Source organism: Leuresthes tenuis, unplaced genomic scaffold (assembly GCF_036924035.1).
Source record: "Leuresthes tenuis unplaced genomic scaffold, fLeuTen1.0.hap1 SCAF_6, whole genome shotgun sequence".
NCBI classification, from domain to species: Eukaryota; Metazoa; Chordata; class Actinopteri; order Atheriniformes; family Atherinopsidae; genus Leuresthes; species Leuresthes tenuis.
The window spans coordinates 37,764,346-37,784,607 of NW_027325360.1; the positions used below are offsets into that span (position 1 = coordinate 37,764,346).

General features: G+C 41.7%; 1 protein-coding gene across 1 annotated transcript in view; it reads left to right on the forward strand.

The window, feature by feature from the left end:
* Positions 1-20,262, forward strand: part of LOC140309270 (amyloid-beta A4 precursor protein-binding family A member 1-like) — a 74,099-nt gene that overhangs the window by 46,986 nt on the left and 6,851 nt on the right. Inside the window, exons 4-9 of the mRNA XM_072387080.1 lie at positions 2,491-2,577; positions 11,648-11,833; positions 12,058-12,237; positions 12,373-12,585; positions 13,229-13,348; positions 13,450-13,590. Coding sequence (XP_072243181.1) covers positions 2,491-2,577; positions 11,648-11,833; positions 12,058-12,237; positions 12,373-12,585; positions 13,229-13,348; positions 13,450-13,590 — 927 coding nt within the window. The remainder of the gene's footprint in view (positions 1-2,490; positions 2,578-11,647; positions 11,834-12,057; positions 12,238-12,372; positions 12,586-13,228; positions 13,349-13,449; positions 13,591-20,262) is intronic.

Below are 20,262 nucleotides of genomic sequence, written 5' to 3' on the forward strand. Positions count from 1 at the left end.
ACCGGCTAAAATACATCTTTATCACGGTGATACCTGTAACCATTGCAAACAGTCCCCAGCTGACCATGCACACATGTTTTAGACGTGTCCAAAACTGACTAACTTTTGTTCTGATATAATATAGTATATTATGATATAATATACAAATTTAGAACCGAATCCCCTGACTGCTCTTTTTGGTTCCCACAACTGTACAGCGTGCAATTCTTCTTAAATGGAAACATGTCTCCCCCGACTCATAATAGTTGGGTACGTGAAATTTTACTGTGTATTAAGTTAGAGAAGTTAGGGTTTTCGCAGGAGGGATCTTTGACAGCATTCCACGAAACCTGGAACCCACTACTGGCTTATATTAGAAATAGTGTCACGGTTACTCCTGATGACGAGGACACTTCTTAAAGGTTGGAAAGAAAGAAAGGAACCACCCCCCCCCCATTCTAATTATTTTCTGTTTTCATTTTTTGTTTTGTTTTACTATTCTAATGTTTTACTCTATTGTGTCCCAGTTGTATTATCCAGCACCAGATATGTCTAGATCCTTGTCCTTGATCAAAACATACAGTTTTCCAAATAAGTTTTCTACTCATTATTTTTATTAGTAGAAATAAAATAATATTATACATATAAAACCAGTTTGATTTAAACTGTATGGCTCTGTATTTTAGTGATTTTTAATGGATTGCAGTAGGCCTTAGAGCAGAGAAAACACAGTGGCAGCCATCTTGATGAAGCAAATTGATCATGTTTCACACTGTTCTTAAAGTTAGAGAGGGTGTCTGCTTCCCAGACATACACTGTGTTGCCAAAAGTATTCACTCACTCGTTCAAATAATTAAATTCAGGTGTTCCAATCACTTTCATGGCCACAGGTGTATAAATCCAAGCACCTAGGCATGCAGACAGCTTCGACAAACATTTGTGAAAGAATGGTTCGCTTTCGGCTCAGTGAATTCCAGTGCGGTACCGTGATAGGATGTCACCTGTACAACAAGTCTAGTCGTGAAATTTCCTTGCTACTAAATATTCCACAGTCAACTGTCAGATGTATTTTAACAAAGTGGAAGCGATTGGTCACACCTTTTCTTCACTTTGCTCTCTTTTTCCCCCCGTTTAATTTCTCAATTGATTTTATGTACATGTGACATTATTGTGGTTATTAACTTGTGTTTCCCTGTTCCAACAGGTGTCCTTTGAATGGCGTTATGGTGTGTGTGTGTGTGTGTGTGTGTCCCCCCCCCTCTTTTCTCTCTTTTCTGTCTTCTCAAACCCCAGCTGGTCGAGGCGGATGGCCACCCTTCCTGAGTCTGGTTCTGCCAGAGGTTTCTTCCTGTTAAAAGGGAGTCGTTCCTTTCCACAGTCCCTCAGGCTCAGGACGGGAGATTGGACTGAAGACAAGTTTCGGTGCAATCTGTTGGTTTCCTTAGCTAGGATATTATTTTTTGAATTGGCTCTACATGAATTAATTGGATTATGATTACAATGAGATAGGCTCCAGCCCACCCGCTACCCGATTAACGGATTGACGGTATAGAAAATGGATGGATGGATGATTACAATGAATTGAATTCCAATTGGCTTGAATTGGACTATATTACTTAAGTGCCTTGAGATGACAATTGTTGTAATCTGGCGCTATATAAATAAAATTTAATTTAATTTAATTTAATTGATTGGGAACGACAGCAACTCAGCCACGAAGTAAAATGATGGGGTCAGTGGATCCTGAGACGCATAGACCACAGAGGTCTCCAACTTTCTCCAGAGACAATCGCTACAGACCTCTAAACTTCATGTAGCCTTCAGATTAGCTCTTCAGATTAGCTCAAGAACAGTGCGTAGAGAGCTTCATAGAATGGGTTCCCATGGCAGAGCAACTGCATCCAAGCTATATATCACCAAGTCCAAAGTGTCAGATGCAGTGGTGTAAAGCCTGCTGCCACTGGACTCTAGAGCATTGGAGACGCGTTCTCTGGAATGATGTATCACACTTCTCCATCTGGCAATCTGATGGTTGGGTCTGGGTTGCCAGGAGAGTGATACTTGTCAAGTGTACACTTGTGAAAGTGTAAAGTTTGGTGGAGGGGGGGATTATGGGGTGGGGTTGTTTTTCAGGAGCTGGGCTTGGTCCCTTACTTCCAGTGATAGGAACTCTGAATACGTCAGCATACCAAGAGATTTTGAACAATTGCATGCTCCCACCTTTGTGGAAACAGTTTGGGGATGGTCCTTTCCTGTTCCAATATGACTGTACACCAGTGCACAAGGCAAGGTCCATAAAGACATGGATGAGCGAGTCTGGTGTGGAAGGACTTGATAGGGCTGAACAGAGTCCTGACCTCAATATTTAGTCCATTTATTTTTGTGCATATTTAGTTAATTTAATTTTAGCTTGAAACATCAAAGCATTAATCTCTGTCTGGCAGAGATATCTTGTTGCCACATCTTGTAAGAATGGGTGTTTAATACAACTTTGTCAATCTGGTTGTGTAGGTCCTTGAGAATGAGTCTCAGCCAGTGATAGAGGCGGATCTCTTCATCTCCACCAAAACAATCAAAGTGCTCAAGAATGACTGCCAGGTACCCACTCACACAGTTTTCTTTCATCTTATTGTAAAGACACACAATTGACATCACTGTGTAATATACCATTTGATTAGGGATCTGGTAGACAAGTGCTGAATTTCAAGTTTACTATCAGGATTAATAGTGAAGGTGATGAGAGGACCCAAATGCAGACACTGATTAGGCAGGAGGTAGAAGAACTGAACTTGATTTATTTTAAAATTATAATAAAAGGCAGGTTAACAAGCCGGAACACCATAAAACTAAACTGTGAGAAAAAGAAAAATCTAAGCACTATAAACATGAGCATGAAATTACAATGGAGAGATAGTATGAGTCGTCATGGCGAGGGTCTTATAAGGACTATGAGAAACCAGGGAGCTTAAATACTGTGGGGAACTGATTAGTGACTCACTGCAGCTGTGACAGAGTGTAGACAGGTGTACAGAGGAAGTGAGAACCAACTGAAAACTGAGGAAGTTCAAACCATTTTTCCCTTGATCATCATAGGAAATTTGAGACTACAGATCATGTAATGAAGAAGCTTGGAGCTCTGATGAGAACATGGCAGCAATATCAGGAAGGCGATACTATTTGTTTCACCAAGACATTATTGGAGGAGCAACTCTAACATCTACCCGCTTTAAGACTGCAAACAGAGATTAAGATTAAGATCAGATTTATTGTCAAGTACAGGGAAATACACAAAATTTCTCCTTCGCATTCAACCCATCCAGGTTGGCACCTGTTTTTGAATTGGCTCTATATGAATGAATAGGATTGATTTTTTAAATTTTTTTATTAATCAATTGGATTTGATTGGGTTATGATAACAATGAATTTAATTTAACAATAACAATTTAATTAACTCCAATTGGCTTGAATTGGACTATATTATTGAAGTGCCTCTAGGTGACATTTATTGTAATTTGGTGCTATGTAAATAAAACTGAATTGAATTGAACTTGTATGGATGCCGTGGCGGTTCAGTTCATTGCTTAGAGTTTTCTTTTAAACAACAGCGCCTACTGATGCCAGATCTTTCTGAAGTTCTGCTTGAGTGGTTCTTGGCTCTTGGAGAACTTTTCTAATTAATTTTTTGACTCCCCTGTCAGAAATCTTATTTGGAACACCTGATCGTGGCCAGTTTATGCTGAAATGATGCTCTTTTCATTTCCGGAAACTGGCCCCCACAGCACTCACAGGAACTGTCAGAATTCTGGAAATGTGTTTATAACTAGTACCATCAGAATGCTTTTCAACAGTTAGATTATGAAGGTCTTGGGATAGCTCTTTGTTTTTACCCATCATGAAATCTTTCATGTATGACTTCTGGGTATTGAGAAACCTTAATAGCCCATCAGTTAGGACAAAACCAGCTGTTAGGACTAAATGCATCTGTGAGAGTGATGCTGTAGTGTCGCGTGATTGTGTGAGACTCAGCAGATTCAAACAAGGCGCTCCTCTAATGGAGCAAACAATATAGTAAGATTATAATTACGGCAATAACTATTGTTTAAATAAATATATTATCGGGTGAAACAAAAACAAAACACTGGAGTACAGTGAAGAAAGCCTGGAGAGCATCACGGATTACATCGACGAGTGTTTTGACAGGATCGTCATGGGGAAAACTAACCAAACCCCATCTGCCAGCAGCAGGGCTTCAACCTCCAAAAGAAGTCGTAATGAAGAGTCACCCGGAGCGATGTCTCCAGCTGGTAATGATTCTACGGACATTTTGACATCAATCGATAAGAAATTATCCAGCTTCGACGCCCGTATGTCTCTGTTAGAAATTCTACACAGAGAGTTCCAGGCATTACAGGAGTCGTTGGAGTTCAGCCAGCAACAGGTGCAGACGCTTGCTGCAGAAAACGCAGCCCTCAGAGGATCGGTGAAATCACTCACCGAAGGAATGAGCCGGATCTCTGATGAGAACAAGAGGATGAAAGAATCAATTATTGATCTCCAGGCTCGTAGTATGAGGGACAATCTGGTGTTTTCTGGAATCCCGGAGCAGACAGACGAGGATCCTGAACTCATAGTGAAAAACTTTATCCAAAATCAGCTGAAACTTCCAGGAGATGCAGTGAAAAACATCACTTTTCACCGAGTCCACCGCCGGGGAGGGAAGAGACCTGATGCCCGCCGACCGAGACAGATTGTGGCCAAGTTCGAGCACTACCAACAGAAGGTCCAGGTGAGGGGCCGCGGCAGGGAGCTGAGAGGAACAGACTTCAGCGTCAACGACCAGTTTCCCAAAGAAATCCTGGAAAGACGCGGGGTTCTGTTCTCCATCTGGAGAAAGTTCATGGAAGGAGGCTTCCAAGCTGTCATCGTGGTGGATAAATAATTCATCAACGGGCAGCTTTACCGCGACCAGGAAACCACTCCTTGGCTCTTCTAAACCCCAGGTGATCTGTATTCGTTAACTTGTATAAATCATATCACCGTAGATGGCATATCAGTAACTTTGAAACAGTCAATCCAATCCACAGTTATCTGTCAAGACAAAATATATAGCTCACTGCCAGTCTCACCAGCATAGAAGTTTATGCAGGTCACATTTGTTTATTTGGGTTTGTTTTTTTTGTTTGTTTGTTTCTGTTCTATCTCACACTTCCACTCTTTTGCACTGTTTTTCTATTCTGTCTTTCTTCCCCAACCCGCTGCGTTTCCACCTTAATAAGTAATGTTAACAAGCATAGCACACAGAGTTTTGAGCAGAGCACATAATCAAATACCACACAGCATCGACAACACAAGTACATATTGTAGTAAGCCCATACTGACGAACAGAAACACAAATAATGGCATGTTCATGGAAGCATATATGCACACACACGCACAGGATGCTTTTAGCAAGCATCCAGCACTCACTGCGTTAGTCTGAGCATGTCCACACTGAGGATTATTTAATGGAATATGCATGGAGCTGGGTCCAGGGAGAAGAGATTAAAAATCTCCAATAAATTGAAAGATCCACAGGCAGACATTGTTTTATTACAGGAGATTCATTTATCAAAGACTGCAGCTGATGTTCTCACCACAGCACAGTTTCCTCATGTGTACCTGTTACAACTCCAGACAAAGAGGTGTAGCCATTCTGATAAACAGAAGAGTAAATTTCACCGTAAACAACACAGTTATAGATCCAGAAGGTAGATTTCTAATAGTTAATTTATCTATTCAAAATATGAAGCCTATCCCTGGAGCCTATCCCAGCAGTCATCGGGCGAAAGGCGGGGTACACCCTGGACAGGTCGCCAGTCCATCACAGGGCCACATAGAGACAAACGAGACAAACAACCATGCACGCTCACACTCACTCCTACGGACAATTTGGAGTCACCAATTAACCTGACATGCATGTTTTTGGATGGTGGGAGGAAGCCGGAGTACCCGGAGAGAACCCACGCATACACGGGGAGCAAAATATGAATTTATGCATTGCAAATATATATGGTCCAAATGTTGATGACCACTCATGTTTTCACTCCTTTTTTACTTCACTCTCTGATCACTCAGATAACACACTCATTCTAGGAGGGGACTTTAACATGGTATCTGACTCAGGAGGAGACAGACTCAGTACTTCAGGAAGTCAGCGGAACTGGCAGTCCACAAATATTGTAAAACAGTACATGAAAGATTTTGGTCTTTGTGATGCTTGGCGCTCCCACCACCCCACTCTTAGAGAATACACCTTCTTCTCACCGGTACACCACTCATATTCAAGAATAGATTATTTCTTAGTTAGCAGTTCCTTGATGAGGGATATTTCAGACACCAAAATCCACCCCATCACTATCAGTGATCACGCTCCAGTTTCTATCACACTGAAGAATAACAGAGTTAAACCACCAGCTAGGAATTGGAGATTTAATACATCATTACTAAAAGACCCTGATTTTATTAATTGTTTCAAAAGGGAATGGTCTGTATATTTAGAAAATAATGACCTGCCAGGAATGTCAGCTTGTATTCTCTGGGAAGCCGGAAAAGCAGTTATGAGAGGCAAAATAATCTCATTTTCATCAAATAAGAAAAAGAGGGAAAGATCAAGGATATCAGATTTAGAACTCAGGCTTAAATCATTAGAAGTTGTCTACAGTACCTCCAAAGAGGAACACACACTGAATGAACTAAGAAAAGCTAGACTTGAATTAAACAAAATTATTGATAAATAAACACAGTTTCTGATACAAAGACTTTGCTTGGAGAACTTTGAGCACGGCAATAAATCTGGAAGGTTCCTAGCTAATCAACTAAAGAGAAACAAAGAGAAAACAACAATCACTTCTGTTAAAGACTCAAAAGGAAATGTCACCCATGACCCTGATATAATCAACAATGCTTTTAGGGACTTCTATAAAATCTTATATTCATCACAAAATGATCCATCAGACAGTAACATAGATCAGTTTCTTAGTAATATCAACCTTCCAAAATTACAAACTGAACAGGCAATGGCTCTGGATTCACCTCTCTCAATAGGAGAACTCCATGAAGCCCTTCAACATATGCCTAGTAACAAAGCCCCAGGACCAGATGGTTTTCCAGCAGAGTTCTACAAAGAATTTTGGACTGTTTTGTTACCTACATTTCACAAAATGGTATTACAAGTTAAGCAGAATGGCAGATTATCCCCACACATGAACTATGCTAACATTATCTTGCTACAGAAACCAGGAAAAGACCCCATACTTCCATCCAGCTACCGCCCAATATCTCTAATAAATGCAGACCTCAAAATAATTTGTAAAGCCCGTGCCAAAAGAATAGAAAACATAACTCCACTTATAATACATCCTGACCAGACAGGTTTTATAAAGGGAAGACACTCATCCACTAACACTTGCAGGCTAATTAATCTCATAGACTATTCTACTATCAACAACCTGGAAACCACAATCGTCTCTCTAGATGCAAAAAAAGCATTTGATCGAGTGAACTGGAAATTTTTATTTGCAACATTAAAACAAATTCGGGTTTGGGTCACACTTCATCAACTGGATAAGGATATTATATAGCTCCCCAAATGCAAGTGTCAGGACAAATGATCAAACTTCTCCAAGCTTCAGTCTGCAGAGAGGTACAAGACAGGGTTGCCCACTTTCTCCCTCACTTTTTGCTATTTTCATCGAACCTTTAGCAGCTGATTTCAGACAAGAAAGAAATATTAAAGGCAAATATTCAGAACTCACAGACGTCTCTCACTCACATGACCAAACTCATAAATAAATTCTCAGCACTTTCTGACTACTCTATCAATTGGTCTAAGACCACAGTTCTGCCCATTAACTGTAGGGTCCAGAATATACCTACGATCACTTTACAGTCAGGAAATATTAGATATTTAGGCATAAACATTTCCTCCAGGCTCTCAGAGCTAACAAAGCTAAATTATGTGCAATTATTAAAGAGAGTAGAGGACGATCTCTCTCGTTGGAAGTCCTTACCTATATCACTTATGGGGAGAGTTACAACCATTAAAATGATGATACTACCAAAAGTTAACAATTTATTCTCAATGATCCCCATAAAACCATCTGCTACTTGGTTTAAGTCACTAGATTCATGCATCTCCAAATTTCTGTGGAAAAACAAACCACCACGTATTAGTTTAAAAACCCTACAGAAGACCAAGGAAAGTGGTGGATTAGATTTACCTAATTTTCAGCACTATTCCTTAGCCAGTAGGTTACAATATATATCAAAATGGTTTAAACCTAGCCCAATAGATGAACTATGGATAAATATAGAACAAGCATTTTGTGATAATCTGGAAATCTCTGACCTGCCACTTATTAGTCAAAATTTTAAAAATCACAAATGTTTCAAAAGCATTAACATCAGCACCTCTCTGACAGCCCGGTGGAAATTTCTTAAAATAACAAAGTCCTCACTTGTCCCGTGTAAGCTTACACCCATCTGGAACAATCCTGACATCCTGCAAAACAAAAGTCTATAATAACAAAGAAATATATCCTCCACCAACCAGACTTACAACTCCCGATTAGGGTAGCAGAATTTCTAAGCATCTGCACCCCAAAACTACTATCAAAAATATATAAATTATTGTCTAAGATAGATGACACAATGTCTCTTCCATCCTCAAAATGGGAGGCAGATTTATCCATCAGTTCTAGTCATAGCTTCTGGCCACAAATATGTTTGAACACCTTCAGAATTACTCGAAATCCTAATTTACAGCTCATACAATACAAAATTCTTCATAGAACACACTATACAGGAAAAAGGATGTTCAGGATGGGTCTAACACACTCAAACATCTGCTCACATTGCACAGATAACACACCTGATGATTATGCACACGCTTTGTGGTTTTGTGCGCCTGTCCAGAAGTTCTGGCTTGAAGTCTGTGCGGACCTATCAACATGGCTAAAGTGTAGCATCCCTGCATGCCCCACACTGTGCATACTGGGTGACTTAGACAACATCAACATGGAAATTAGCTTAGCACACATGATCCTCACAGTGTTACGTATCGCAAAGAAAACTATTCTCATGAACTGGAAAACGAAGAACAATCTGTGTATTAACCATCCATCCATCCATTTTCTATACCGACAGTCCGTTAATCGGGTAGCGGGTGGGCTGGAGCCTAAACCAGCAGTCGTGTATTAACCAGTTTAGAAATATTCTTTTAGATTATATTAGCATGGAAACAATGTCTGCCTCCTCAAAACATCAATTGGCTAAATTTAATTCTCTCTGGTCCCCGCTGATTAGCTTTATCACATAGTGGTGGTAGTGGGTTGCTTTCCCGTCGCTCTGGGCGGTTTGGTGTGTGCTGGGGGGGGGGTGCTGTGTGGCTTCGGGCGTCTGGTGGTCTCTCGGGTTGTGGGGACTGGGTTGGTCATTGCTGGGGGGGACTGTGTGTCGGGCTTGGAGGGCAGTTTTGGGGGCTTGCTGGTGGGGCTGTCTTGCGGCGTGGGGCGGGGTCCCTTAGGGGCCTTGGGGTAGTGGCTGCTGGCTCTGTACCGGGTGGCCGGGCCTGGGCCCTGGTGGCTGGGCGCTGCCTTGCGCCCGGGGGGGGGGCCCTGCCTGTGCCTGGGGGGTCTGGGTTGCCCTGGACACGCCACAGTATGGGTGGGTTGGTGCAGGTCCTGGTGCCGGGCTTGTTGTTCTGGGACCTCCAATGTGTCCGCAGGTGGTTGTTTTTTTTAGGGTGTTGTGGCGTGCGGGGGGGAGGGATGGTGCTTTTCCCCTGTTGGGGGGGGGCCTGGGTGATTGTGGGTCTCAGGCCCGGGCTGCTGCGACTGGTGTGACCGGGTGGTTTGTTTGTTTTTTTGTTGTTGTTTGTTTATTTTTTGTAGAGGCCCTCTGGGGTGGGTTGGGGTGGGTTGGGTTGAGTGGGGTGGGGGTTTTTTTTATTAAAAAAAATAAATAAAAAAAAAACCAGCTGATATCAATTAGCGCTAATAGGGGAGAGATGGTAGCCATTCTAAGCTCAAGAACTTTAGACACACTGCAAGAAGAATAAAATGTGTTGAGACACCAAAGATCTATAGAAATGTGTGCTAGAACAGAGCATGTAGTATGGGATAAGGTTTATGATGTGCAAATGTGTCACTATACCAGTCAATGACAGAGGCTGATGCCTGCCCTATCTCTAAAGCTGAGCCCAGACACACTTTGAAGGAAACTTATTTCAGCCAATTGTATTAGTGACCTCATTCTTTTGGTCATGACCCAGATCTTGTGACCATAGGTGAGGGTTGGAACAAAAATGGACCAGTAAATTGAAAGCTTTGCCTTGTGGCTGCGTCACACTGAACTGAGAACAGCTCTAGTGCATGCTGACGGTCATGGTTTGAAGAAGCCAAAAGAACCACAACCACAGGGTTGCATCTTTACAAAAAACAAAGACACCCTCCTCTCCCCAGATACAGATACACTTCAAGATGCTGTCCATAAAAATCACTTGCAGAATCGGTGACAAGTCCAGGACACACACAGTAAATGACCTCGACTTTGTACCAAGAATGACACAGGTCTTGCTTTGGACAGGGACTGAATAATCCGTAAATGCAACGCTGGGAACCCATACTCCCACCTCCCACAGAATTCCTTGGGGTGCACGATTATAAGCCTTCTTCAAGACCACAAAACCCAAACAGACTGAATGGTCAGACTCCCACGGCACCCCTGAGTAACTGCGAGGGTGAAGATCTGGTCCACTGTTCCATGACCTGGACAAAAACCACACTGCTCCCACTGAATCTGAAGTCTGACAATTGTTCGGAGCCTCATCTCCAACACCCTAGAGTAAACCTTCCCAAGGAAACGAGATAGTGTGATCTCCTATAGTTGTAAAACACTGTCAAAATCCCCTTTTTGATGGGAAACACCATCCTGGTCTGCGACTCCACAGGTGTTGCGTTGACCTCCATGCAACACTGTAGAAGCATGTCATGCCAAGACAGCTTCACAATGTCCAGAGTCTGCGGTATCTCCCGGCGAATCTCCTCCATCCCCTGCACCTTACCACTGAGAAGCTTTTTAACTAACTTAACAATCTCTGCTAAGGTGATCGGCAAGTCTTCCAAACAAACAACAGTCAGAACCTCCCTCCTTCAACTTGCAGGGAAGTCTGACTCACTGGGGAGAACTCCAAAACTGAGGCACTTGTGAGTGTCCCCATTCCTGCCCAATGCCCTTTGGGCAACTCAAGAGTATGAGAGTCCAGCCACTCTCCAGGAGTTTGGTTCCAGAGCCCACGCTGTATGTGGTGAGACCAACTATATCAAGTTGGAACTACTTCCCCTCACACATCAACTCCGGCTCTTTCTCCACCAACAAGGTGATGTTCCACATCCCAAGATCTTATTTGCGATACCAGGTACTGGTACGCCCAGGCCCTTGCATTCATCCAGTGGCTCATATTTGAATTCTTATTTAATTTTGTGAAAATATCATGTAATCACGAAAGCAGCATTTAGAAAATGATCCTTAGCTTGTTGCTATTCAGAGCAGCAATATAAGTGACATACAGTGTTTCTGTCCTCAAATTTGAATAACATAGGGACTGTTAATGTTTTTAAATTTTTTCCAGGAAACCATGATGAACCATCCATTGCAAGCCATCTCCTACATTGCTGACATTGGCAACACTGTGGTGCTCATGGCCCGACGAAGGTTGTCTCAGCCTGAGTCTCAGGAGAATGCAGAAGCCTCAGACCCAAGTCAAGAGAGCAAGTGCCAGTACAAGATGATATGTTATGTCTTTGAATCTGAGGATGTGAGTCAAACAACAATTTTATCTGAGCCAACATGCTATTTTTGCAATGCAAATTTAACAGTCAAATTGAAATTTGAGATTACTGTTTTTTTCGTTTTGGAATATTACTTCTTATTCAGTTGTAGTGTTAGAAGCGCTTTGAGTGGTTAGTTAGACTAGAAAAGCGCTATACAAGTACAAGTCCATTTACCATTTACCAGTTCTAAGTTTGTCATATCATCTAGGCCCAGTTGATTGCCCAATCCATTGGGCAGTCTTTTAGTGTGGCTTATCAGGAATTCTTACGGGCAAATGGCTTCAATCCTGAGGACTTAAGTCAGAAGGAATACAGTGACTTGCTCAGCACTCAGGACATGTATAATGATGATCTCGTCCACTTCTCCAAATCTGAGAACTGCAAAGACGTAAGTAAGCTTTCAGCTGTTCAAACACTTTTTTTTTCTTTTTTGTGACTTCTTAGCAGTATGTATCACAAAGTCAAATAAAAAAAGATTGTTTATTGCTTGTCTTTGCTTGCGGGTTGCCTGCTGTGACCTCAGGTGTTTATAGAGAAATCTAAGGGGGAGATTCTGGGTGTGGTGATTGTGGAGAGTGGATGGGGCTCCATCCTACCCACTGTCATCATTGCCAACATGATGCATGCTGGGCCGGCAGAGAGGTCTGGCAGACTGAACATAGGAGATCAGATCATGTCAATCAATGGAACCAGTCTGGTGGGACTGCCACTGTCAACCTGTCAGACCATCATAAAGGTATCTGTCTGTTCTGTGTTCTTTTTGCACAAAGGGTGTGTTTTTATGTTTCTCAGACTCTTGGGCTTTAACTTTTCCTTTTCCTATTGTGATACTTATACAGGTGATTAGAATGGCTAGCTGCTTCATACATGGGTCATTCATTTTGCAGCCAATTCTCAGAGAGGGATATGAATGAAAACTGGCAGGCCATTGACAGGGAGAGACAATTCTGTCTTGTTTGTATCAAATGATATATGCACACAGCTTGAAGATGCAATCAGCTAAGACCTATTTGTTGTGTAGGAGCTTGTACAGTTCAGTAACTCTGTCCTTCCGGTTATACATGGTTCTGGACCCAGGGGAGCCATTGTAATCTTATCTGGTCAATTTAACCTGAAAGCTTTTCTTCAAGTGCTTGTCTCTAACACATTAACAAAAATAAATTGATGAATACTGGAACATTATAATTTCCTTTTTGGTTGAATAAAGTATCTTTTCATTTAATTTAAACTTGATCTGGCTCTTATACTGCCTTTTTTATTCTAGCTTTGTCACACAAGTCCCTTGAAACTTTTGAGCCAACTGGTTTAGTTTTCAACTTATCTGTAGTAATGCATAACTTTTGGCATTTAACTAATACAACATACTTTCCTTTTTGGAGGGTCTGAAGAATCAGTCTCAGATGAAGTTGAATGTTGTGAGATGTCCCCCGGTGACTACTGTACTCATCAAACGGCCAGACCTCCGCTACCAGTTGGGCTTCAGTGTTCAGAATGGCATTGTGGGTGGCGCTGCTTTTTGGAAAATAATACTTGCAGTCTGTTATAAGGCTTAAATGAAAAGTAATTTGTCATTTAAAATAACTACTATATCCTTAAACAGATCTGTAGCCTTATGCGTGGTGGCATTGCTGAACGAGGTGGGATCAGAGTGGGTCACCGCATCATTGAGATCAACAGCCAGAGTGTTGTGGCAATGCCCCATGAAAAAATTGTCCACATCTTGTCAAACGCTGTAGGAGAGGTGAGTTGTCATAAATGATTAATAATTAATTATGTATTTATTCTGGAGTTGGAGTGGTTTTATACAAATAAACCTGTGCCTTTACTACTTCAAGCAGTTATGTGGAAGTATTTTAAGTACCATTTATTGTATGTATTTCTGCAATTTATGAACAAAAGATTATTAGAGCTGTATTTAGAGAATTATAATAGCTCATGTTCTCAGCAGAAGAAATAGTATAAGATTTATTCTTAGCAAGCTATGCAGCAAGGACCTTGATGTTTGCTTGGTTACTAACACCAAAATTTGCTGTCTGATGCTGAAGAAGAAAGCCCTTCCTGTAGAAAAATTTTATTTGAAAACCGGCTACCCCCTTTTTTTTCTGACAGAAAACAGTTCAAGATCTAAACTTGTCAGTGGAAGAAGAACGAGTCAGTTGAATTAAATTGAAGCAAACTCCAAAAATGCCTCCAAAAGAAAAAAAGGTTATTCTGTTGGGTTCTGTTGTGTGACCTAGGAACCCATGAATAAAGTAAGCATCATATTTGATTCAGAACCTCACCACGGTATTTGTTTTCTCCCTGACCTGAATTAATTCAGTTCATAGTTAACTCTGAAGATACTTATTGTGTTACACTGATTACAGCGCATTTGTGGATTACTGATTTAGTCCGGTTTGAAAGGGGAGGATTAAGAATTAAAAAAAAAAAATTGTCGTCTTTCCTCATCATAGCCTGCTCCTGCTACATGCTCAAGCTAGTGACTCGGTCAGTGTACTTGGATGGAGATGACGAGAAATATATTTTAGCAGCCTTCTAACTACCCAGACAGCTACTAATTTTTCTTCCTGTGAAAGCAGGGAAGGAGCAGTTAAGCTGGAGATTTGTGGCTGTTATCTGCGTGAGAGTCAGGTAGTTAATCTGTTGTTCTGGATTTTGGGACACTGAAACAGATTTTGCTAGTTCCATGAAGTCAAGATTAGCATGTACTTATGTTACGATCAACTCTGAATACCATATTTGTGTATCTGCCAGGAGAAATTAAGTATGATCTGTAATGATAATTTTTGGAACAAACTGCCATTTCATTCTGGTGCTGCTTCTGCTAATATGTGGCAATACTACTAGAGTGACCTTGCATTTGTCTTCAAGGGAGATGGAAAAGTGGATTTTTCAAAATGGTTCAGACAATTTGAATTGACTGTAGAAGCAGCTCCACATTCTGATGTGGACAGCTTGGCAAGGCTACAGCCCAATAGACTGGGTGGTGCTGCATTCAGATACTGGGACAACCTGTCACAAAATACAACTATGTTGCAGTGAAAGACTAACTTAAAGCTGTTTTTGGACAAGCTGATTATCTCTCCACATTCCAAAGTTATATCAATGCCTGTTGGAAGCAGGGTTAAAGCTAAACTCAAAGAAATGAGAGTTTTACAAATCTACAGTCAAATACATGAGAAGCATCATTTCCCGGGATGGCCTGGCACTGGACCCAGTCAACAGCCAATGCATACGTGACTGGCCTGTTCTAAGATTACCATATGAGGTACAAGCATTACTTGGATTGTCTGCCTATTACATAAGTTTTGTACATAAGTACGCATTCATTGCTCATCCTCTGCACAACTTTCATCAGCCATTCACTCTCAGTACTGATGCCTCTAACTACGCACTTGGTGCGGTGCTCTCACTGGTTCAGGATGGAGAAGAACGAGTGTTCGAGAGTAACAAATGCTAGTCATCTTCTTACCCATGCCGAGAGAAAATGGTCCACATATGACAAGGAACTTTGGGCCATTGTCAGGAACTTTAGACACTATTTGAGTTCCAGTCCATTCACCATCATCACTAACCACCACTCACTTCTCAGTTTAAGGAAAGTGGATGTCAGTTATGACCCTTTTGGAAGATGAGATCGTTGGACATAAGAGTTGGATCCATATCACTGGACAATCACTTAGAAGAAACACACACATGCAGATGCTATGTCACGGATTCCCCCATCACGGCAACATGCAGAGGCCCAAGAAGCCACAGCGTTACCACTGCAGACCACTTGAGTATAGACCAAGATGGCGGCGGAGCTCAGCGTCTCTCCAGATTTGGCGAAATAGTAGTTATCTGCCTGCTTGTTTCAAGTCTGTTCACTCAGAACTGTCTTGCGAACACATTCTACAGCCGGCAGGAACTTTTGGACATTGCATCTCGCAATTCTGATAACTTTATCGATGGACTACAACTTTTCCCTGAGATCGTCAGGACCACCAAAACAATCAACCCGGCTCCGCCAACCAGAAGTGCTCGCAGGCGGCGTCAAGATCTTAAACAAAGACGGGGTAAGAGAGCTGGGCAAAGGGCTAAGCTGAAGCTAACACCTCACCGGCTATCACTACCCAGCATTTTCCTTGCTAATGTACGGTCTCTGGCGAACAAAATGGATGAGCTACGACTGTGGATCACCATGCACAAATGGATTATGGAATGCAACATCATGATTCTAACGGAAACGTGGCTTAACAACAGCGTTCCTGATAGCGTCATTGAACTAGCTGGTCGCTACATGCTCCGGGCGGACAGAACAGCTGATGACTCCGGTAAAACCAGAGGTGGGGCTCTGTGTATCTATGTAAACAAAGCTTGGTGCACGGATACTGCCATCATTGGAAGTCATTACTCACCTGACCTAGAATATGTATGTAAGAAACTGATCAAAAAGAAACTAACCTCATTGTATCACCCCGTGGAAATTGGATGGTTGAAATATTTAACCGGACTCTAAAGTAACAATTAGCTAAGTGCTGAGCACCAACATGGTGGGGAATGGGATCACTATTTACCATCAGTGGTTCGCTCCTTTAATGCCGCCTCTCACTCCAGCACAGGATGACCCCCGTATTTTCTTGCTCATGGCAGGGAGTCTGCCAGCCACTAAGACTCTCTCTCAGCCTGATTAGCCACAGCCTGTTTCGCCACACAGAACTGGCGCAAAACTGGTGACTCGTCTTGACACAATTTTGGAAGCTTTTCGCTCTCACTGTGAGGAACAAAGACTCAAGTTTAAACCTTATCAAAGTGGAGACCTCCTTTGGATGGATTATCACACTACTAAACTTGATCCTATCCGGACTGGACCTTACTCCTTGTTTTCTCCTCGGATAAAAATGAACTCATGTATAGGTTGTTGCATGTGACACACCCGCAAACTGTTCTCAAGTTTCTTCACTATGATCACCTAAAGCCCAATCAATATACCTGTGATGGACCCCCAGCAGAAGTGGGCGACCTGCGGCTTCATACAACATGAACACTTTACCCAGATATTCTGTATTGTCAGACTCATTCCCCTTTTGTCTCAAACAACCTAACACTTTGGATCCAGCCTGCCCCTCTTTTCTCATGAGTCTGGCCCTCACGGGTCCAGCCTGATGCTTTTGTATCTGTGTCAAGCATCATATTTTTTTCAGAACCTCCCCGTGTTATTCTTTTTCCCACGACCCAAATTAATTAATTAATTAGTAATGAATTAGTAATAAGTTAACGCTGAAGATACCTATAGCGTTATACTAGTAAATAATATTAACAAAGCAGTGAGTGCTCATGAAGACACAGAAAAAAAACAGAGGGTGATATTATATGTTTTATTGAGAAATGAGTTTCATGAGCATATACTGTACTTGGAGACACAGACTTCACACCCTACTTGTACCCACAGCTTCCCTGTCACACCTCCATAATGTCACCTTCCACCTCTGTCAAGGATCTTAACACTCAGCAAGCCTCACCAACGTCTCCCCCCATATCAGGACACACTGAGACCTCATCTGCTGCCCCCTCCAGCCTGTCTGTCTCCAGCAGTCAGGTGAGGAAGTGGTTGGAAAGACTGCACCAGAACAAGGCTGCATGTCCAGATGTCTTTCAAGGGTCCAGAAGGCCTGTACTGAACAGCTATGTGAAATTCTGCAGCAGATATTCAAACTTAGCCTGATTCAGCATAAAGTTCCAGTGCTGTGGAAGACATCCTGCCTTCTTCTGGTACCTAAAAACATCTCATTCATCTGCCCTCAGTCACTACAGACCAACATCACACAGCATGATTCAGATCTATGATTTCTCCTGTTACATCCCATCTAGGGGATGGGAGTGCAACATAAAAAAAAGTTTTTTCCTGTCCTGGATCTCATATCAAAGTCGGACAACTACCAGCCAATCAACCACTATTTATTTACAATAAGAAAAATATTTAACAAAAATGTGGGGCAATAACTTCAGGGAGAACCAAAGCAGAAACGACAAACAAAAATAACTCTCTTAACCTATAGTGCTCACCAAACCCTCTGTGATTACAAAAACAAAAATACATTAACTAAGCTTAACTTCTGACTTAACATAAACAGAAAAGGACAGTTCACCTCTAAAGCTTCAGTACAATGAAAGCTGATGTTTCTATTTACAAACTCTGTACAATACTCACAGAGTTACTCAAAACATTAAGGAATAACCAGCTGACCAAAGTGCAAAATATTATTATTTTTTCAAGACAGTTGACAGGCAAAAAAACCCTCATGTGTCAGTGGCAACTGAACTCCATTCCACCATGGCCAGCAATGACTTTCTCAAATTCTTCACAGACAAAGTCCAAAATATTAGACAAGCAGTACATCAGCAGCAGGTTCAGCATATGTACCGTGTCCACCGAAAACCGGTTTAAACACCATGACACTGTTTCAACCCATTAACAGTAAATACCTGGAGGACATCTTACGTCACCTGAACTCCTCCTCTTGCTGTTTAGACATGCTGCCAACATGTTTTTTCAAAGGGGTCTGCAAGATTTTGGAGTCAGACCTGTTACTGATCGTGAACTTGTCCCTAACATCAGGTGTGTTTCCAGAACCACTAAAAACAGCTGTAATTAAACCTCTGCTGATAAAGGACAATCTTGACAAGATACAAATGAACAACAACAGGCCCATCTCAAATCTCTCATTTTTAAGTAAGATCATTGAAAAAACGGTTTTTCAACAGCTTAATTACTTTTTAACGCAAAATAACTGCTATGATACCTTCCAGTCAGGCTTTAGACAACATCACAGCACTGAGACTGCTCTGATCAAAGTGTTTAATGACATATGCCTGAATACAGACGGTGGAAAAAGTCTTAGTTTTACTGGATGTCAGTGCTGCTTTTGATACAGTTGACCACAATATATTACTCAAATGACTGGAGTCTCTCCGGAACTATACTAAACTGGTTTAAAACATACTTAGAGAACAGGAAGTACTTTGTGTCAATAGGTAACTTTACATCTGAGCAGACAAGAATCATGTCAGGAACCTCGGGGACTCAGGACACAAATGAAGGGTCTTTTCAGATTCAAAAGGGTTTATCTAAATAAACAAACAGTGCACAGCAAGGCAGGGAAAGATCTCCAAGCAGAGCAAAATAACAGGCTGTGAAAACCTAAGCGCTTTCCTCAGTAACTATGGCAGAGGCCATATGAAACTTTAACATAAACTTAAAGCTCTCCTTTAACGGAGGCGACTATGAAAGTTTGCAACGTAAAATCTCTCCTTGAAAACGAAGGAACAAACAAGGCTATGAAACTTACCGTATTGAATAAATAAACTATGACTATGAACAAGAATAAATTACAAAACAAGATAGCTCTACAGGAGGATCACTCACTGCAGGCTCGTGGAACTATGACTCTGACAAACTATGGCTCAAGGCAAGGCTGGTAATGTAGCTCATGAGAGGAGATAACATACTGGCACAAGACAAGGGAAACGTAGACTATTTGAACACATGAGGGACCAAGGGGAACAGGTGGAAACACTTGGGAATCAGGGAAGACAATGAGACGCTTGACACGGGAGGAAGGGAAAGATACCTGAAACGAGAGGGGAAAGTTAGCGCGTTTTCAAAATAAAACAGGAAATGACAAGACATGAAACAGAACGTAAATCGTGACAAATCACATTTGGAATTCCCCAAGGTTCCATCCTGGGACCTCTTCTGTTTAACATCTACATGCTCCCACTGGCACAGATTATAAAAAACAACAAAACAAACTACCATAGCTATGCAGATGACACGCAGATATATATTACAATGTCACCAGGAGACTGAGGCCCTGTACAGGCCCTTGGTAAATGCATTGAGGAGATTAATGACTGGATATGCCAAAACCTTCTCCAGCCAAACAAAAACAAAACTGAGGTAATTGTCTTTGGAGCCAAAGATAAACGATTGAAAGTCACCACAGAGCTTCAATCTACAAACCTAAAAACTACCAACCAGGCCAGAAATCTGGGTGTAGTGATGGACTCTGACCTACATTTGGACAAACACATTAAGCCAATAACAAAGTCAACCTACTATCACCTTAAGAATATATCAAGGTTAAAATATCTGATGTCTCAGCAGGATCTGGAAAAACTAGCCCATGCATTCATCTTTAGTAGGCTTGATTATTGTAATAGTATTTTTACAGGTCTACCTAAAAAGTCAGTTAGACAACTGCAGCTCATCCAGAACTCAGCTGCTCAGGTCCTTACTAAGGCCAAAAAAGTGGACCACATCAGTCCAGCTCTGAGGTTTTTACACTGGCTGCCTGTCCATCAGAGGACAGACTTTAAAGTTCTGATGCTGGTCTACAAAGCTCTAAATGGTGAAGGACCAAAATACATC